This window comes from Drosophila mojavensis, unplaced genomic scaffold (genome assembly GCF_018153725.1).
Source record: "Drosophila mojavensis isolate 15081-1352.22 unplaced genomic scaffold, ASM1815372v1 contig_36, whole genome shotgun sequence".
In the NCBI taxonomy this organism is placed as follows: Eukaryota; Metazoa; Arthropoda; class Insecta; order Diptera; family Drosophilidae; genus Drosophila; species Drosophila mojavensis.
Window position 1 is genome coordinate 23,105,290 of NW_025318858.1, and position 12,568 is coordinate 23,117,857.

Below are 12,568 nucleotides of genomic sequence, written 5' to 3' on the forward strand. Positions count from 1 at the left end.
CAACAACAGTTAGCAGAAGCAGAAGCAGCAGCAGCAGCCCCGTGCAAAACAGAAAAGGAAAAGTGGACATGGGGTGGCGCTCAAAATTTTGCCGAGTGAGAGTGAGAGAGCGTGTTACAACTGAGCCAAAGTGGCGTTGGTTAACAGCGCTGTTAAATGAGCATAGTTAACAGCTGAGTCAACAGTTGAGCACTTCATAGTCATTGACAAAAAACTTTGATAGCAATTTTGAGTGATTTACAGTTGAGCCAATTAAATATTAACTAGTAGAAAAATAGAATACACTTGTTTTAAATGTTTTATAACAATTTATTGAAAAGCTCTAATTTATTTAGCTTAAGCCTCAATTTTTGCGATGCCTTAATTCAATACCAATTGTCGTAAATACATAAATAGGCATTTAATATAATTTAGTATATTATAATATTAGGTATTTGCTTTGTCTGTAAACTCTTACAAAATCACATTTACTGCACTGACTGGTCTTTGTTTTAAGTAATTTATCTGTTTGTTATTCTCTTTTGGTATTAAAAGCTTTCGAATTGTTGGACAAATTTAACAAAACATAGGACTTAAAGTAAATGACTAAATTAATAGTAGTTAGGCACCATTGTTTTAGTTAGTCGAACTAGCTGAAGAAATATACCGAGTCCAAAACATTGCGCAGATCGAAGTCACCTTTCTGTGGAAGCTGACGAAGAATACGATTTAATTGCCGCTTAGACAAATCCTCCACAGAGCCATCGTTTGTCAACTCACTGCAAAGGAATATACATATATTTATATTCAGTATGATTTCAAACTCAAAATTACTTACGCATTGCTGAAGCTGTAGGTTTTCTTCATAAACTCCGACAGCTGCTCGAGAATTGGCTGCGAGTGGAGAGCCACAAATTGCTCACGGCAGATCCGATTCAGCTCCGGCACGGTGCACGCATGTGTCCAAAAGCAATCATGCACGGAGACGAAGGTAATACCCTTTCGCTCGCAATGCAGCGAGGTGAGCATCATGTGCGACGAGTCCAGCGAATGAATAAAGTTGGGCGGAAAGGCGTTCTTTTGCTTTAGAATATTGGGTCGTTCGTACATATCCATCGACATGTGGGCATTCACGCGCAAACCTTTGGATTGTGGGTGCTTCATCTCCTGACGATTGTAGGGCTGTACGACGGGCAGACCCAGAGGTGTCACCCACTCCACATTCTGGCTACAGACACCCGCTATGAGGCGCGCGCACTCCGTGAACCAGTCTTGAATCTCACGCGTTGAGGTGAACATTTCGCGCAGACTCTCAAAGGTCTTTGTGGTCAGATAAGTGGAGGCGGGCCACACCCAATCCTTGGGAAAGTCATCAATGTCCTTTAGCTGACGGGCTATTTGCAGCCGTGCACCGTAGCGTGTTACGCCGTACACAGTCGTCATCACCGTCTGCTTGATGACTTTGCGCCGCACGAAACCTTCCAGCGCTTGTGCAACATGCAATCCGTTTTCCGCATCTGTTTTCCTTGTGCGCTCGACGAGAGCTGCCACAGAACTGTACACATCCTGTGGTATTGGCGATGGGGCTAAGTTAACACTGCATGCACCCGCCTGATCACGACCTAGCGCTGCGTAATGCTGCAGCCCATTGCAAGACCCGTCTTGATGTATGGGAAAGCGACTCATATACGCAGCAGGATCCGGTGAACGATATACATTGGCGATTTCCATGCAACAGGCGAGAGTTTGCCATGGCTCATCCGACTTGGACCACCACATGCGACCCGTGAGTGGATTATCGGCCGAGTCTAAAATGTCAGGCATTATTTCTTCAGCATAGAGCAGACGCTCGCGCACTGAGTCACGCTTCTTAATGCCCGTCAAATTAATGCAGTGCAGCTTTAGCCAGCTAAAACCATCCACGCCCAACGGCTGGGCTTGATCAAAGATGAGCATCGAACGTGCCAGATCCGAGCCCAAATGATTCAGATGTGGCGGTACAGGATAAACACGCCCGCGGAAGTCCATATTGTGTGGCAACCAGAATACCTTGTCTCGGTACTATAAAAGAGAAAGGAATGAGAATTTGAATATGGATGAAGACAAAAGAGGGAGAAGTTATTTACATGCTGTGCCAGCGACAAGCGGTAGAGAGCATCACACCACAAGCTGTACATTTCGGCTTGTTTTCGTCGATGACCTAGTTTATCGCGGAATTGTTTGGCACGGTCCGCCGGGGAGACACCACTGCCATCTTCGCCCACTGGCAATGTGGGCAGCGGCGGCAATGAGCTCGGTGGCTGCGGCACATCCAGCTTGGCATCGCCGCCATTCTGAAAGACCTTAATGATCACATCGAGAAGCTGTGTGTTGACACGCCACGGCACGCTAGCCAACTGATTGAGTGAATCGAGCGCTGGATAGAGATGCTGCGGATTGGAGGCATGTATGCGCTCCCACTGTTGCACAGCCTGATGTGGCAGTCGTATCAACTCCGACTTGTTCAGCAAATAGCCACCATTGTGGGGGGTACTCCAGGGCTGCGGTGGACACAGCATGGGCACCAGATTCGAGTCGAAGGTGAGTGTCTGTTGGCGAGAGGCGCGCAGAAGACGTGACAGTACTGGATGCGGCTTCACCTCCTCTTTAACGAGCCGACCCTGATTACGGAACAGCGTATAGAAAGCAGGCAGCATATTCTGTGGCATTGTCGTCCCGGTTGCCTTCGATTTGTTGCTCCTCTGACGCATGATATGTGCATCGATCTTAATGTCGCGCATCAGTATATTGTAGAGGAAACGACCCACACCGGAGAGTACGTTGTTAGGCCACGGCACCTCGGGCAAATCCATCGACGGTCCACTGTGACGCTGTTCGTGCACTAAACGCTGCCACATCTGTCGCGTATTATCCTCCGTATGTCCACTAGCCCATAAATCGCAATAATCGCTGTAAATCTCTCCAATCTTCTCGAGGGTTCCATTGTGTTTCTTCAATTCGATTTGATAGCATTGCTGCACCTTCTGTCCGAGCTCCTTGAATAGTTGACCCACCGTTGGGCTAAAGGTTTCAGAGCCCTCGGCTAGTTTGTACAGCTCCTTGATAAGTATGTCCGCGTAGTGATGTGTGTCAAGGACCTTTAGGTACGTATAGTAGTTCATATAGCCGTGCGGCTTGAAACGCACCTGAGCACGCAACGTGTTGAGATCACGAACAATCGCAGCAGAGATTTGTTTGCGCCAGATCTGCTCCAGCTCATTTAGCTTTGCGCGCTGCATGAATTAAAATAATTAATGTATATTCAATAATAATTAATATTTACCAACTTACGCAATATTCAGCATTAGCAAATTCCTTAGTCTTTTCAATTGATTTGATAGTTATGCACCCGTCCAACTCCACCTGCAGTTGCTCGCGCGCCAGCTGCTCCAGTTGAGTTTTTGTATAGCCACGCTTTGACCGCATGATGATGGATTCCTCTTGTGCTTCATATGCTCTTTCCTCACCCACGGGCTGCACCTGAGCGTTGAGATCATTGAGCAGCTCGTTATCGTAGCCAAGCTGGGGTGGCACATAAACAGGAGTAAAGCTCGGACGGACTCTCCTGATAGCATCCAGCGCTATGTCACGCTGATCCGATATAAATTTGGATCGATCCATTATCTGATTTAAGCTGAAGCCCTGCTGTTCTGCCTGTGCTATGTACTGCTCAATAAATTCTTGATTTTGAGCATTTGGCTCCACTCGACCCAGGCACTCAAATAATGCCGCATACGTTTGTTCGCTAAACGCCAGACCATCCTCATTAATGAGCTTGCATAACTCCTGGCAACGATCAAAGGAACCCTTGCCCGCATAACCATGCAACAAAATGTTGTACAGATCAATGGTAATTAGGTTCATGCCAGGTTTGCTCTGGTTACTCTTCTTGGCGCGACTGCGATAAGCGAAGATTGTAGAGAGAGCACGGTTCAGCATGTTGGCCGAGACGCAAACATTCAGATACGTGGTTAAGTTAATGATCAGGGCACGTTGCTTGGCCTGACGCTCCTGTTCTTCCGTGATGTGCACCTTCGACTTGAAGCTGTTGATAAAAATGATAAAATTTAATTGATTGAAAGATTACGTAAGATGTTGTGGGACAAACCGTTTCTTGGACTTCGCTGTTACGGCATTAACCTTGGGCTGGCTTTCTTCTGGAGCAACTGATTTATTGGATTCCTCAATATAGGGTTCAATCGTCTCAAAAGGGTCTAAGAGCTGCGATGCAGTTGCCAGTTTGGGTGTGTTTAACCTAAATGCACTTCAGGTTAGTGAATGTTTGAATTGAGGTCGAGCAACTAGCTTACCCAAAGCTGGCTAGGTCCGCCTCGATATGCTCGTGGCCTTCGTTCTCCATGCCCTCAATGATGTCGCGATAGTTCTGAAAACTTTTGATAATCTTGTGCACCTCCGACGGATTGGATATGATCTGTTTGGTGTATGTATCTTTACCAAAGAATATCAGTGGCTTATCATCGTACAGGCCAGCTTCCAGTAGGGAGCTAGCAACGGCATCCAACTCGATCTTTTGATACTCTGCCGGCTGTCGCAGTATGGCTTCGTCGTTGCCCGCTTTGGCCTTCTTCTGGACGCGTCGCTCTTCACGTGCGCGTTTTTCCAAAATTTGCATTTGGGTTTTCTGTATGAATTCGGCGAGTTTTTTCGATTTCAGACGCTTTACGCGTGATTTACGCTCACTGGCTGTAAGTTCGGTGACTGTCGGGCAAATATGTGATTATTATATTATATTCTTTATTTATACAAAATTCATTCTGTTTACCTTCTAGCAGCTCCACATATTTGGCATAGCGCGGTTTTCGCAAACGTTTCTTTTTCGCCAGCGCCAGGGCATCTGTTTGCGTAGGCGTGGTTGATTGTGGGCGTACGGTAACTGTTGTTACAGCTATCGAATAGATTTTCATTAATCTTTTACTCATTCTTGTGCATTATTACAGCTACTCACTTGCCGGGCGATAGAGCATTTGATAATATTGCTGATATTGTGTTAAATTATGCGCAGCGCTGCTTTCGTTGCCTCCCTTGCAGCAGCAGCTGCAGCCGCTTGTTGCGGTAGGCAGCCGCAGTACTCGTTGCATGGCTGCAGCGCCATTGGCGCCCAGCAGACGATACATGTTTGATATGCAATTGCAACGTTTGATCACGAAATTTGTTTAATTTTCACACAAAAATGTTCGCTGCTTGCATAATATTGTGTTGTCCATTGCGCGTTTCACGTGTTGGCTGCCCAGACCAGGGCTGCGTTAACAGGTCGAACGGACGATATTATCGATAGGCACGATTGTTTTTATGAGCGCCAGCCTGCCAACTTGCGCTAAATAAGATATTCGAATATTTGAATTTGCTGACCATTGCCTTTAACGTAAATCTAAAAATAATTATAAATTATATATACATATTTGTTTTAGTTCCCAAATAAAAACGGAATGCCACCAAAGAAAGACAAAAAGTCTCCGGCCAGTGGGGCGGATCCAACCGATGGCAAACCGCTGCCGCCCAATATATTTCTATATATACAACTGGCCAGTGTGGAAGCGGTGCCCGATTTTTTCGATCCATTGGAAATTCATTTGGATCAAGGCGGCAGTCTTCTTCTTAAATGTGTCGAACACTATAATGACGAAGGAATCATAACACAGAATGAGTTCTCATCTAAGCCGACATTTACGCTGATATTCCAGCAGGATAATCTAGATCGAATCAATCATGCAGCTGACAACCCATTGCTGATCAAGTTGTATATGCGCAAGCCTGAGGAGCCGATACACTACGAGGATGAGGAGATGCAATTGGAAATGGAGACATCCGAACTATTGTCTATGCTAATAGAAAAAGTCGATATTGTTCCCAACGATAGTGATGAGCTTGATCATGATGAGCCTAAATTCGAAATGATCCTCTTGTCTGTGGGCTATCTCGATATAATTAAGTTATTTGGCCATCACCGTTGTATGCTGCACGAACAACTGTATCTCTACCCAGTACCCGATTGTCCACCGAAACTGCGGTACACAATCAAAACCGAATGGCATCTGTATACTCTCGTGCCCATTGTCAAGGAAGTGTCCTTCACTAATATGGCCTTCGTGATATTCGAGTCGATCTATAATTTGAAGGATGATTATATCATTGATATGGAGACACTGAATGTACAGTTGAGCTTTCGATCTATGCAGCCGGTCGATCGTTCTGAATATCATGTGATACCCTGGTGTAACTTTAACTTATTCACAGAATGCTGCATCGCCGAACAGGTAAACTTTCATGTATTCGAATACTTTCGCAAGACTGTGCCCGATAGCTGCGGCATTGGACTCAAGTCCAATATGGATGTGGAGATGCATAGGCTATTTTCCCAGCTAATGCGATCGGAGGATATGGACGTTAATTTTGATCTGATCAATGTGAAAGAGGATAACGCTCTGGTCTGCAATACCTTCCATCGCTATATACTCACCAAGAGCATGTCGGATACTCTGTTCATGGCATTCGCCTGGCGACGATATGTTATCGCTGTCGACGTCTTCAATATGACCCCAATGGAGAAAAAGGAGGGCAAGCGTGTGATTACAGCTATGGTCAATAAAAAAATATTCTCAGGCGTACTAGATCCAGCCATTCTACTCTACCCCGATGGTAAGTAATTGAAGTAATTGTTATCGAAAAAATATATATGTATATAGGTCTATATATAGATTATTTAGAGAGCATAAGGGTTATAAACATGTACATTGTAAGATTGTAAGATTATAAGATAAGAATAATATAATAAGAATAATATATATATATATATATATATATATATATATATATATATATATATATATATATATTTAATAAATATATATTTAATATTTAATAAAATATATCGGTATTTACGAAAACATATTTCAATTCAATTATAATCTGAGATATCTATAATTAATAATAAGTAAAAAAAAAATCTTTTCGAATTTAAATTAAGTGCGATTTTATTATACAGTCAAGCATTGTGATAAATGAACTCTAAACTTTTGTTTCAGTGCGCGGAATGCGCTTTGCTGTGGAACTGAAGTACTTGGGCGTGAGAAAGAAGCCAGTCAAGACCAAGCCGGCAAGCACATTAAGTATTACTAATCCATCTGCTCGATTAACCGTCCAGTTAGAAGTGGATACGCCCACGTTTGCCATAATCAATCTATGCCAATTGGCCCCATTGGGACAGGTGTACGAGGAGCTGAAGACGTTCCGTGCCAGTTTCATTAGTCAGAATCGTTTGCTTTTCTGCAAGAATAAACTAATCGAAGTGCCCTCATTGCCATTGAGCGAAATTCAGCGTTTGGCCTATGCCGATTTCGATTCCTTCATGCGGGAGACGATCCGCTATATACTCGACAAGCGGATATTCAACGTCCAGCAGAAACGAAATCATTTCTGCTGCGAACTACAGAATCTGACCAACATTTTGCTGAAAGTCATCGGAAGTGATTTCAATACGCGCATGCGCACCAGCTCGAGTGTCGAGTTTTCCGTTAGTCTAATCCATAATGCCTATTAATTATATAGTTTAATCTTAAAAAAGCTATAGAATTTATGTGCCTTTGCACACAATGAGCTGGAGCAACGCATACACAATCTGCTGGAGAAGGTAGAAGACGAGGGCCTCCACGAGCTCGTTGTAGATAGAGCTGTGCAAGAAGAGAAACTCATGGACCATTTGAATACCATCAAAATTATGAGAGCCGTTGGGGATCTGCGCATGGGCACTCTGTTCCTCAATAAGATCACTGGCTGGCTATCTGGCAATATGAATGATAAGTTCTTCACAGCGCGTCCAGTTAAGCATCAATCTGGAGATCAATTATTCCCTCATTTAATCCATTTCATTTAATTTTTCTTTTAGGAAAACTCCAATAAGTTTATTAATCTATTTGAGTTCTTCGATATGATCAGCAAAGTGGAGCATGGCGAATATGCAGCAGCCAAAGCCTATTTCAAGACGCAGAAAGTTCTATCGGTTGACCTCGAATACTCTGCGTAAGTGAACACACATCGAACGATCTACTCAAATGATCTAAAGCTAGAGCGTTTGTCCAGTGGTTGGATTCACATTTACCTGGACTATGTGGCCACACGGGATGATCCAGAGCCGACGGTGTCGGCCAATGCGAATGAGTGTCTATTGAATAGCATTACACTCTATGCGGAACACTGCTCCAACCGGCCGGATGGCTGGATATTGCTATACTGCTACTACAAGAGGTTCAACTATGCACCTGGCTATTCCTATGCTCGCTGGCGTCTCGAGAACTATGAGAAGGGGATAACTGTGCAGACTTCGTCGTCGCCGCACAACCTTTGGTCCATCATGCTAAATCACTGTCCGCGATTTGACCGTCAGCGTAGCTACAGTTTCTACGAGACCTTTATGCTGTTTGTGCGCTTGGGCCTGTACGAGTTCGCTCAGGTCGTGTGGGAGGACGTGCAGGACGATTGCAGCCTAGCGGACAACTATATGATAAGCACACAATTGAAGATCTTTCTCAATCAACTGGAGGAGGACTTCGAAACGCAGACATTCTCATTCGAGGACATGGATGATGAGGATGTGCTGGTGAGACTTGGACAACAATTGCTCAGTTGAGTTTAATTGAGGCTCAACTTCGTTTCTCTTCAGGCCGGCTTCAACGCCCAACTCAATGGCAATGTGGAATATTATCGCGGTAATATGGCTCTTGCTGCCGAATTCTATACAAAGAATTTGCTAGAGGAAGGCGCCCCTGTTCCCGAACGAGATGATTTTCTGATCAGCAAATTACGTCTGGCCTACATAGCCTATGAGGCGGGCGACTATCAATTGACCATCGATGCTCTGAATCTGCCCAAAGTGGGCCGGCTGATACCATTGGTGACCAGCTATTTAATGGGCAAGGCCTACTACAAACTGGATGATATTAGCAAGGCCATGGAGTACTTCATCAATTGCACCAAATTTGCTGAGCATGTGCCCGATGTTTGGGGTTTTCTGGCTCTGATCAATCTCCAAATGGGAAACAATATGAATGCCATCTCATGCTGGAAATATGCTAGAGCTGTAAGACTAATAACGATTGCTTCACCAACTTCACTAATTATATTTGCCTCAAATTTAATCTTAACTCTGCCCCTTAACCTTCTTATCTGTTTTTAAATTCTTAAAGCAATGTCTGGGGATTCTTTATATATGCTCTTTTCTTGCTTAAGTCACTCAAATTATTCTTTTATACACTCATTAAGAATATTGTTAACTATCGATATTAATCCGCTATACTCATTTAACTTTTTCTTTCTAATTCTTTTTCTACACACCACTCACAGGATCCCACCAGAAATATCACAGATGAGACCATCTACACCGAGCTGGACATGATCGACATCGACAGCGTGGATCTATATATTGATATGGTCAGTCCCAATAATAGCTTCGCATCATTTCAAGGCGACGAGGATGAGGATTAACATCGTATATCATATCATAACTGTCTCAACAGAAACAAATAAATCCAAAGCTCACCAAACAATTTCATTTATCTATAATAAAATGGTGAAATATCAGTATGTTATATAAGGTATATACTTATAAGCTGTTACTGGGTATTTACTTAAGATAACCCCAAGCTTGTTATACATTCTCGAAAATTTTATCTCAATCTCAATCCTTGTCTAAAATCTCAGCGCTTAGTCAAACAACTATTAAATGTCCTCCATGGGCCCAACAAGTTCTTCATTGAAATGGCCTTTGCTTTTCTCTACCACTCGTTTCCTACATCTTTTTCCCTATTCTCCTTCATTTTTTCTCACAGTTGTGATTATGGTTTCATTAGAAGCTTCGTATGCTTGCAACATGCAACACAACTCGGCAAATGTCGAAATGTAGGGACGCGAATTGTATATCCTGTAAAATATGTTAAAATGGAATATCCCATGGTTTTTAGGTTTTATAGTATGTAAGAAGGGGAGGAAGCAACAGAAACCAAAAATTTTTGTTATTAAATGTTAAGCATATAACAAAAATTAGTATACCCTATTTTTTTTAATAACAAGGGCGTACTTGATACTTTATCTCAATTTAAAAGAATAAAATAGAAAATTTGTAAATTTGACCTCAGCATTTCAGCTGATCTTCAGCCAAATCACAATCACAGGGTATCTCAATGGCCAATCATGGGAAAAATTCTTACCTGTTTCTGGTTTTTTGTTGTTGTTTAGCAGCCGTGACTTGTTGACACAAGGTAATGAGACAGCCCGCAATTTGCTTGCATAAGACAGCAGCACAAACACACACACACACTCACACACATACAGCTGCACATGCTCTTGTACTTTTTATAGCATACTTTCGAGCGGCGCAGAAATGCCTGGTCAGAAGCCACAGAGCCGCAGACCGCAGCTGCAGTCAGCATCGAAGCATGACCAACATTGGTGGCTTGGACTACGACGAGAAGCTGCCCGCTAGCGGTGGCGTGACCAGCAGCACAGCGTTGGCCATTCGAAACTCGACCATCATAGCGCATCGCTTGTCCATCTATTTGCCGCAGCTGCTGCTGCCCACGCGCGATCCCCAAAAGGTGAAACTTATGCAATTAAGAGAGTCACAGATCCGTCAGCTAATTTCTCTCTCTGTCTCTTTCTAAATGCACTTAGCTCATCATGGAAATCAATTGTTATGTGGCCCAATTCCGTGAGCTACTCATCTTTATAGGACAATCACGGGACTCCCCGGAGCTGCGCGACAAAATTCGTCGCTTGCGCCGCAGCTGCGTGGATGCGTGCAAGCATACGGCCCATCTGATCACGCCGCAGCCCAAACACTGTCGGGGCAGTGCGAGCGGGAACTTGAATCTGTCGCTGCTCTATCAGCTGACGCAGCAATTCCGCCACGAGCTGCTCAGGAGTCATCGGCTCATACAGCTGGTGCCATATGATATGACGGATTACTATGGTAAATTGGGAGTCTCTACAAAGAAGTTCTGCTACTCAATTCCTATTTCAGCACCCGCTCGCACGGCGCCCTCGAATCTGGGCAACGTCATCAGCCAGATCCTGTTATGCAAGCAAATCAATCCGGACTTCCAGCAGGAGGAGCTGTGCAGCATCAGCAAAGATGCCCAGGAATTGAACGAGCTGCTCGACGAGCTGAAGCCGCATCTGCCCAGTCCAGAGACAGGAAACGAAGCAGACCTGTACGAGCAACTGCCACACAGCTGTGAGTAAATGCATTGTGAACTGAACTGAATACGGCTGCTATAAGCCAGCTTAACTCTCGACACAAGCAGCCGCAGCAGCAGCTGATGTGAACCTGGCCTTCCTCAATTCACCGCCCGCCTGGTATAAACAGCAGCGACGCCGCAGCTGCCGCACTCGCAGCCGCAGCCTCTGTCTCTGCTGTTGCCTGAAGTCGTCCCAGGTGAATTCGTTTTGAGACAAAATACGAAAAAACAGGTAAGTGAAAGTTGTGCCTTGTATTTGACTGCCTGATACCCTAGATATATGCAGGAATTACCCACAGCCTATTGATTTCGAGTTACATGTGGCGCCTGTCATCAGACCTCTTCAAAACTAAATCCATATTGTAAATAAATTAGCTAAGCTTAGTCTTAACTTATCTCACAGGAAATTTCAAATAAACCGAGAAATTCCAATTGATAATGCTCAATGGGCAAACAGCTTAATGAATGAACTTTACGAATAAACCATTCACTAGAATGATATAGGAGTAGATTAGGCTTCTTTTTTTTTTTAACTTACAAAATAGTAGAGCTTAGTAAAAACATGAATATCATTTGAATGCATATGTAGATGTAGAAAATTGCCGAAAAACGATGTATAATATATGTATATTAGTGCATGTAGATTATTTGTTGTATTAACAGAATTGGTCAAATTTATATTTATATAAATTCAGTCAGCATTGTCACAGGTGATTTAAATTAAACAAAAACGTTCACATTAGGTTCGAAAAAAAAAATCCCCTTAGACGGGAAGAACTTGCTTAAAAGTAAGGCATTTACTTATTATTTGAATATATGTATACAAATATAATGATATACGTATGTGTATATTATTTTTTTCATATATGTACTTGTTGCATATAACTTTCAAAATAAAACAAAATTAATTCAATAGTACTATTTTTAAATAAATATATATATAAAATAATGCCTAATGGCTTAGGCTACGATTAAATATGGAACTAGAAATAGGAAACATTATTTTGAATTTTTGTATTGTTATAAAACTAAACTCATTTTGCACTTATAATAAGCAGCTTTATTGTTTGTTTATTCATTCACATACTCTGCCCATCAATTGCCTGTAATTATTTTTTCCCTGCATTAAGCGATATATAATTATTCACATAAATTTGATTTTATACATACATATATTTTTTGCACACCTTTGGCATTTTCCGCTAAATTAGGTGCCCATACAGCATTTCAGATTTATGTGTGTGTATACTAAAAATGAAACTGTGAAAAGGCTACACAGTCTGGTGTAAACTTTTAGCGTT

General features: G+C 42.9%; 3 protein-coding genes across 7 annotated transcripts; 2 read left to right on the forward strand and 1 right to left on the reverse strand.

Moving 5' to 3' along the window:
* Positions 1 to 284: 284 nt before the first annotated feature.
* On the reverse strand, positions 285 to 5,293 carry LOC6577590 (DNA-directed RNA polymerase, mitochondrial). Its single transcript, XM_002003509.4, has 8 exons — positions 4,985 to 5,293; positions 4,802 to 4,924; positions 4,329 to 4,737; positions 4,127 to 4,273; positions 3,310 to 4,063; positions 2,106 to 3,251; positions 818 to 2,040; positions 285 to 758 (listed from the first exon to the last, which is right to left on the reverse strand). The coding sequence occupies exons 1-8, from the start codon at positions 5,151 to 5,153 to the stop codon at positions 629 to 631; spliced, it is 4,101 nt and encodes a 1,366-aa protein (XP_002003545.1). The 5' UTR covers positions 5,154 to 5,293; the 3' UTR covers positions 285 to 628.
* Positions 5,294 to 5,379: 86 nt separating this feature from the next.
* On the forward strand, positions 5,380 to 9,575 carry LOC6577591. The gene is made up of 7 exons (XM_002003510.4): positions 5,380 to 6,675; positions 7,062 to 7,549; positions 7,607 to 7,855; positions 7,922 to 8,055; positions 8,116 to 8,632; positions 8,696 to 9,112; positions 9,376 to 9,575. Exons 1-7 carry the CDS (start codon positions 5,466 to 5,468, stop codon positions 9,514 to 9,516), a joined length of 3,156 nt encoding a protein of 1,051 aa, XP_002003546.1. The 5' UTR covers positions 5,380 to 5,465; the 3' UTR covers positions 9,517 to 9,575.
* Positions 9,576 to 10,410: 835 nt separating this feature from the next.
* On the forward strand, positions 10,411 to 11,959 carry LOC6577592. 5 transcript variants are annotated; one of them, XM_015165752.3, is made up of 5 exons: positions 10,411 to 10,625; positions 10,702 to 10,999; positions 11,051 to 11,263; positions 11,331 to 11,499; positions 11,554 to 11,959. In XM_015165752.3, exons 1-4 carry the CDS (start codon positions 10,467 to 10,469, stop codon positions 11,477 to 11,479), a joined length of 819 nt encoding a protein of 272 aa, XP_015021238.1. In that variant the 5' UTR covers positions 10,411 to 10,466; the 3' UTR covers positions 11,480 to 11,499; positions 11,554 to 11,959. The 5 variants fall into 5 exon arrangements, with proteins under 5 accessions (XP_015021238.1, XP_015021237.1, XP_032585272.1 ...); XM_015165751.3 differs by having other exon boundaries at positions 11,567 to 11,959; XM_032729381.2 differs by having other exon boundaries at positions 11,582 to 11,959.
* Positions 11,960 to 12,568: the final 609 nt, after the last annotated feature.

Coding starts and splice junctions, on each gene's coding strand:
- LOC6577592 (XM_015165750.3), top strand. CDS start 10,467: ATGACCAACATTGGTGGCTTGGACTACGACGAGAAGCTGCCCGCTAGC. Junction 10,626..10,701: donor CCACGCGCGATCCCCAAAAG/GTGAAACTTATG, acceptor AAATGCACTTAG/CTCATCATGGAAATCAATTG. Junction 11,264..11,330: donor CGAGCAACTGCCACACAGCT/GTGAGTAAATGC, acceptor TCTCGACACAAG/CAGCCGCAGCAGCAGCTGAT.
- LOC6577591 (XM_002003510.4), top strand. CDS start 5,466: ATGCCACCAAAGAAAGACAAAAAGTCTCCGGCCAGTGGGGCGGATCCA. Junction 6,676..7,061: donor CATTCTACTCTACCCCGATG/GTAAGTAATTGA, acceptor CTTTTGTTTCAG/TGCGCGGAATGCGCTTTGCT. Junction 9,113..9,375: donor GCTGGAAATATGCTAGAGCT/GTAAGACTAATA, acceptor CACCACTCACAG/GATCCCACCAGAAATATCAC.
- LOC6577590 (XM_002003509.4), bottom strand. CDS start 5,153: ATGTATCGTCTGCTGGGCGCCAATGGCGCTGCAGCCATGCAACGAGTA. Junction 4,064..4,126: donor ACAGCGAAGTCCAAGAAACG/GTTTGTCCCACA, acceptor TTTTATCAACAG/CTTCAAGTCGAAGGTGCACA. Junction 2,041..2,105: donor GCTTGTCGCTGGCACAGCAT/GTAAATAACTTC, acceptor TCTCTTTTATAG/TACCGAGACAAGGTATTCTG.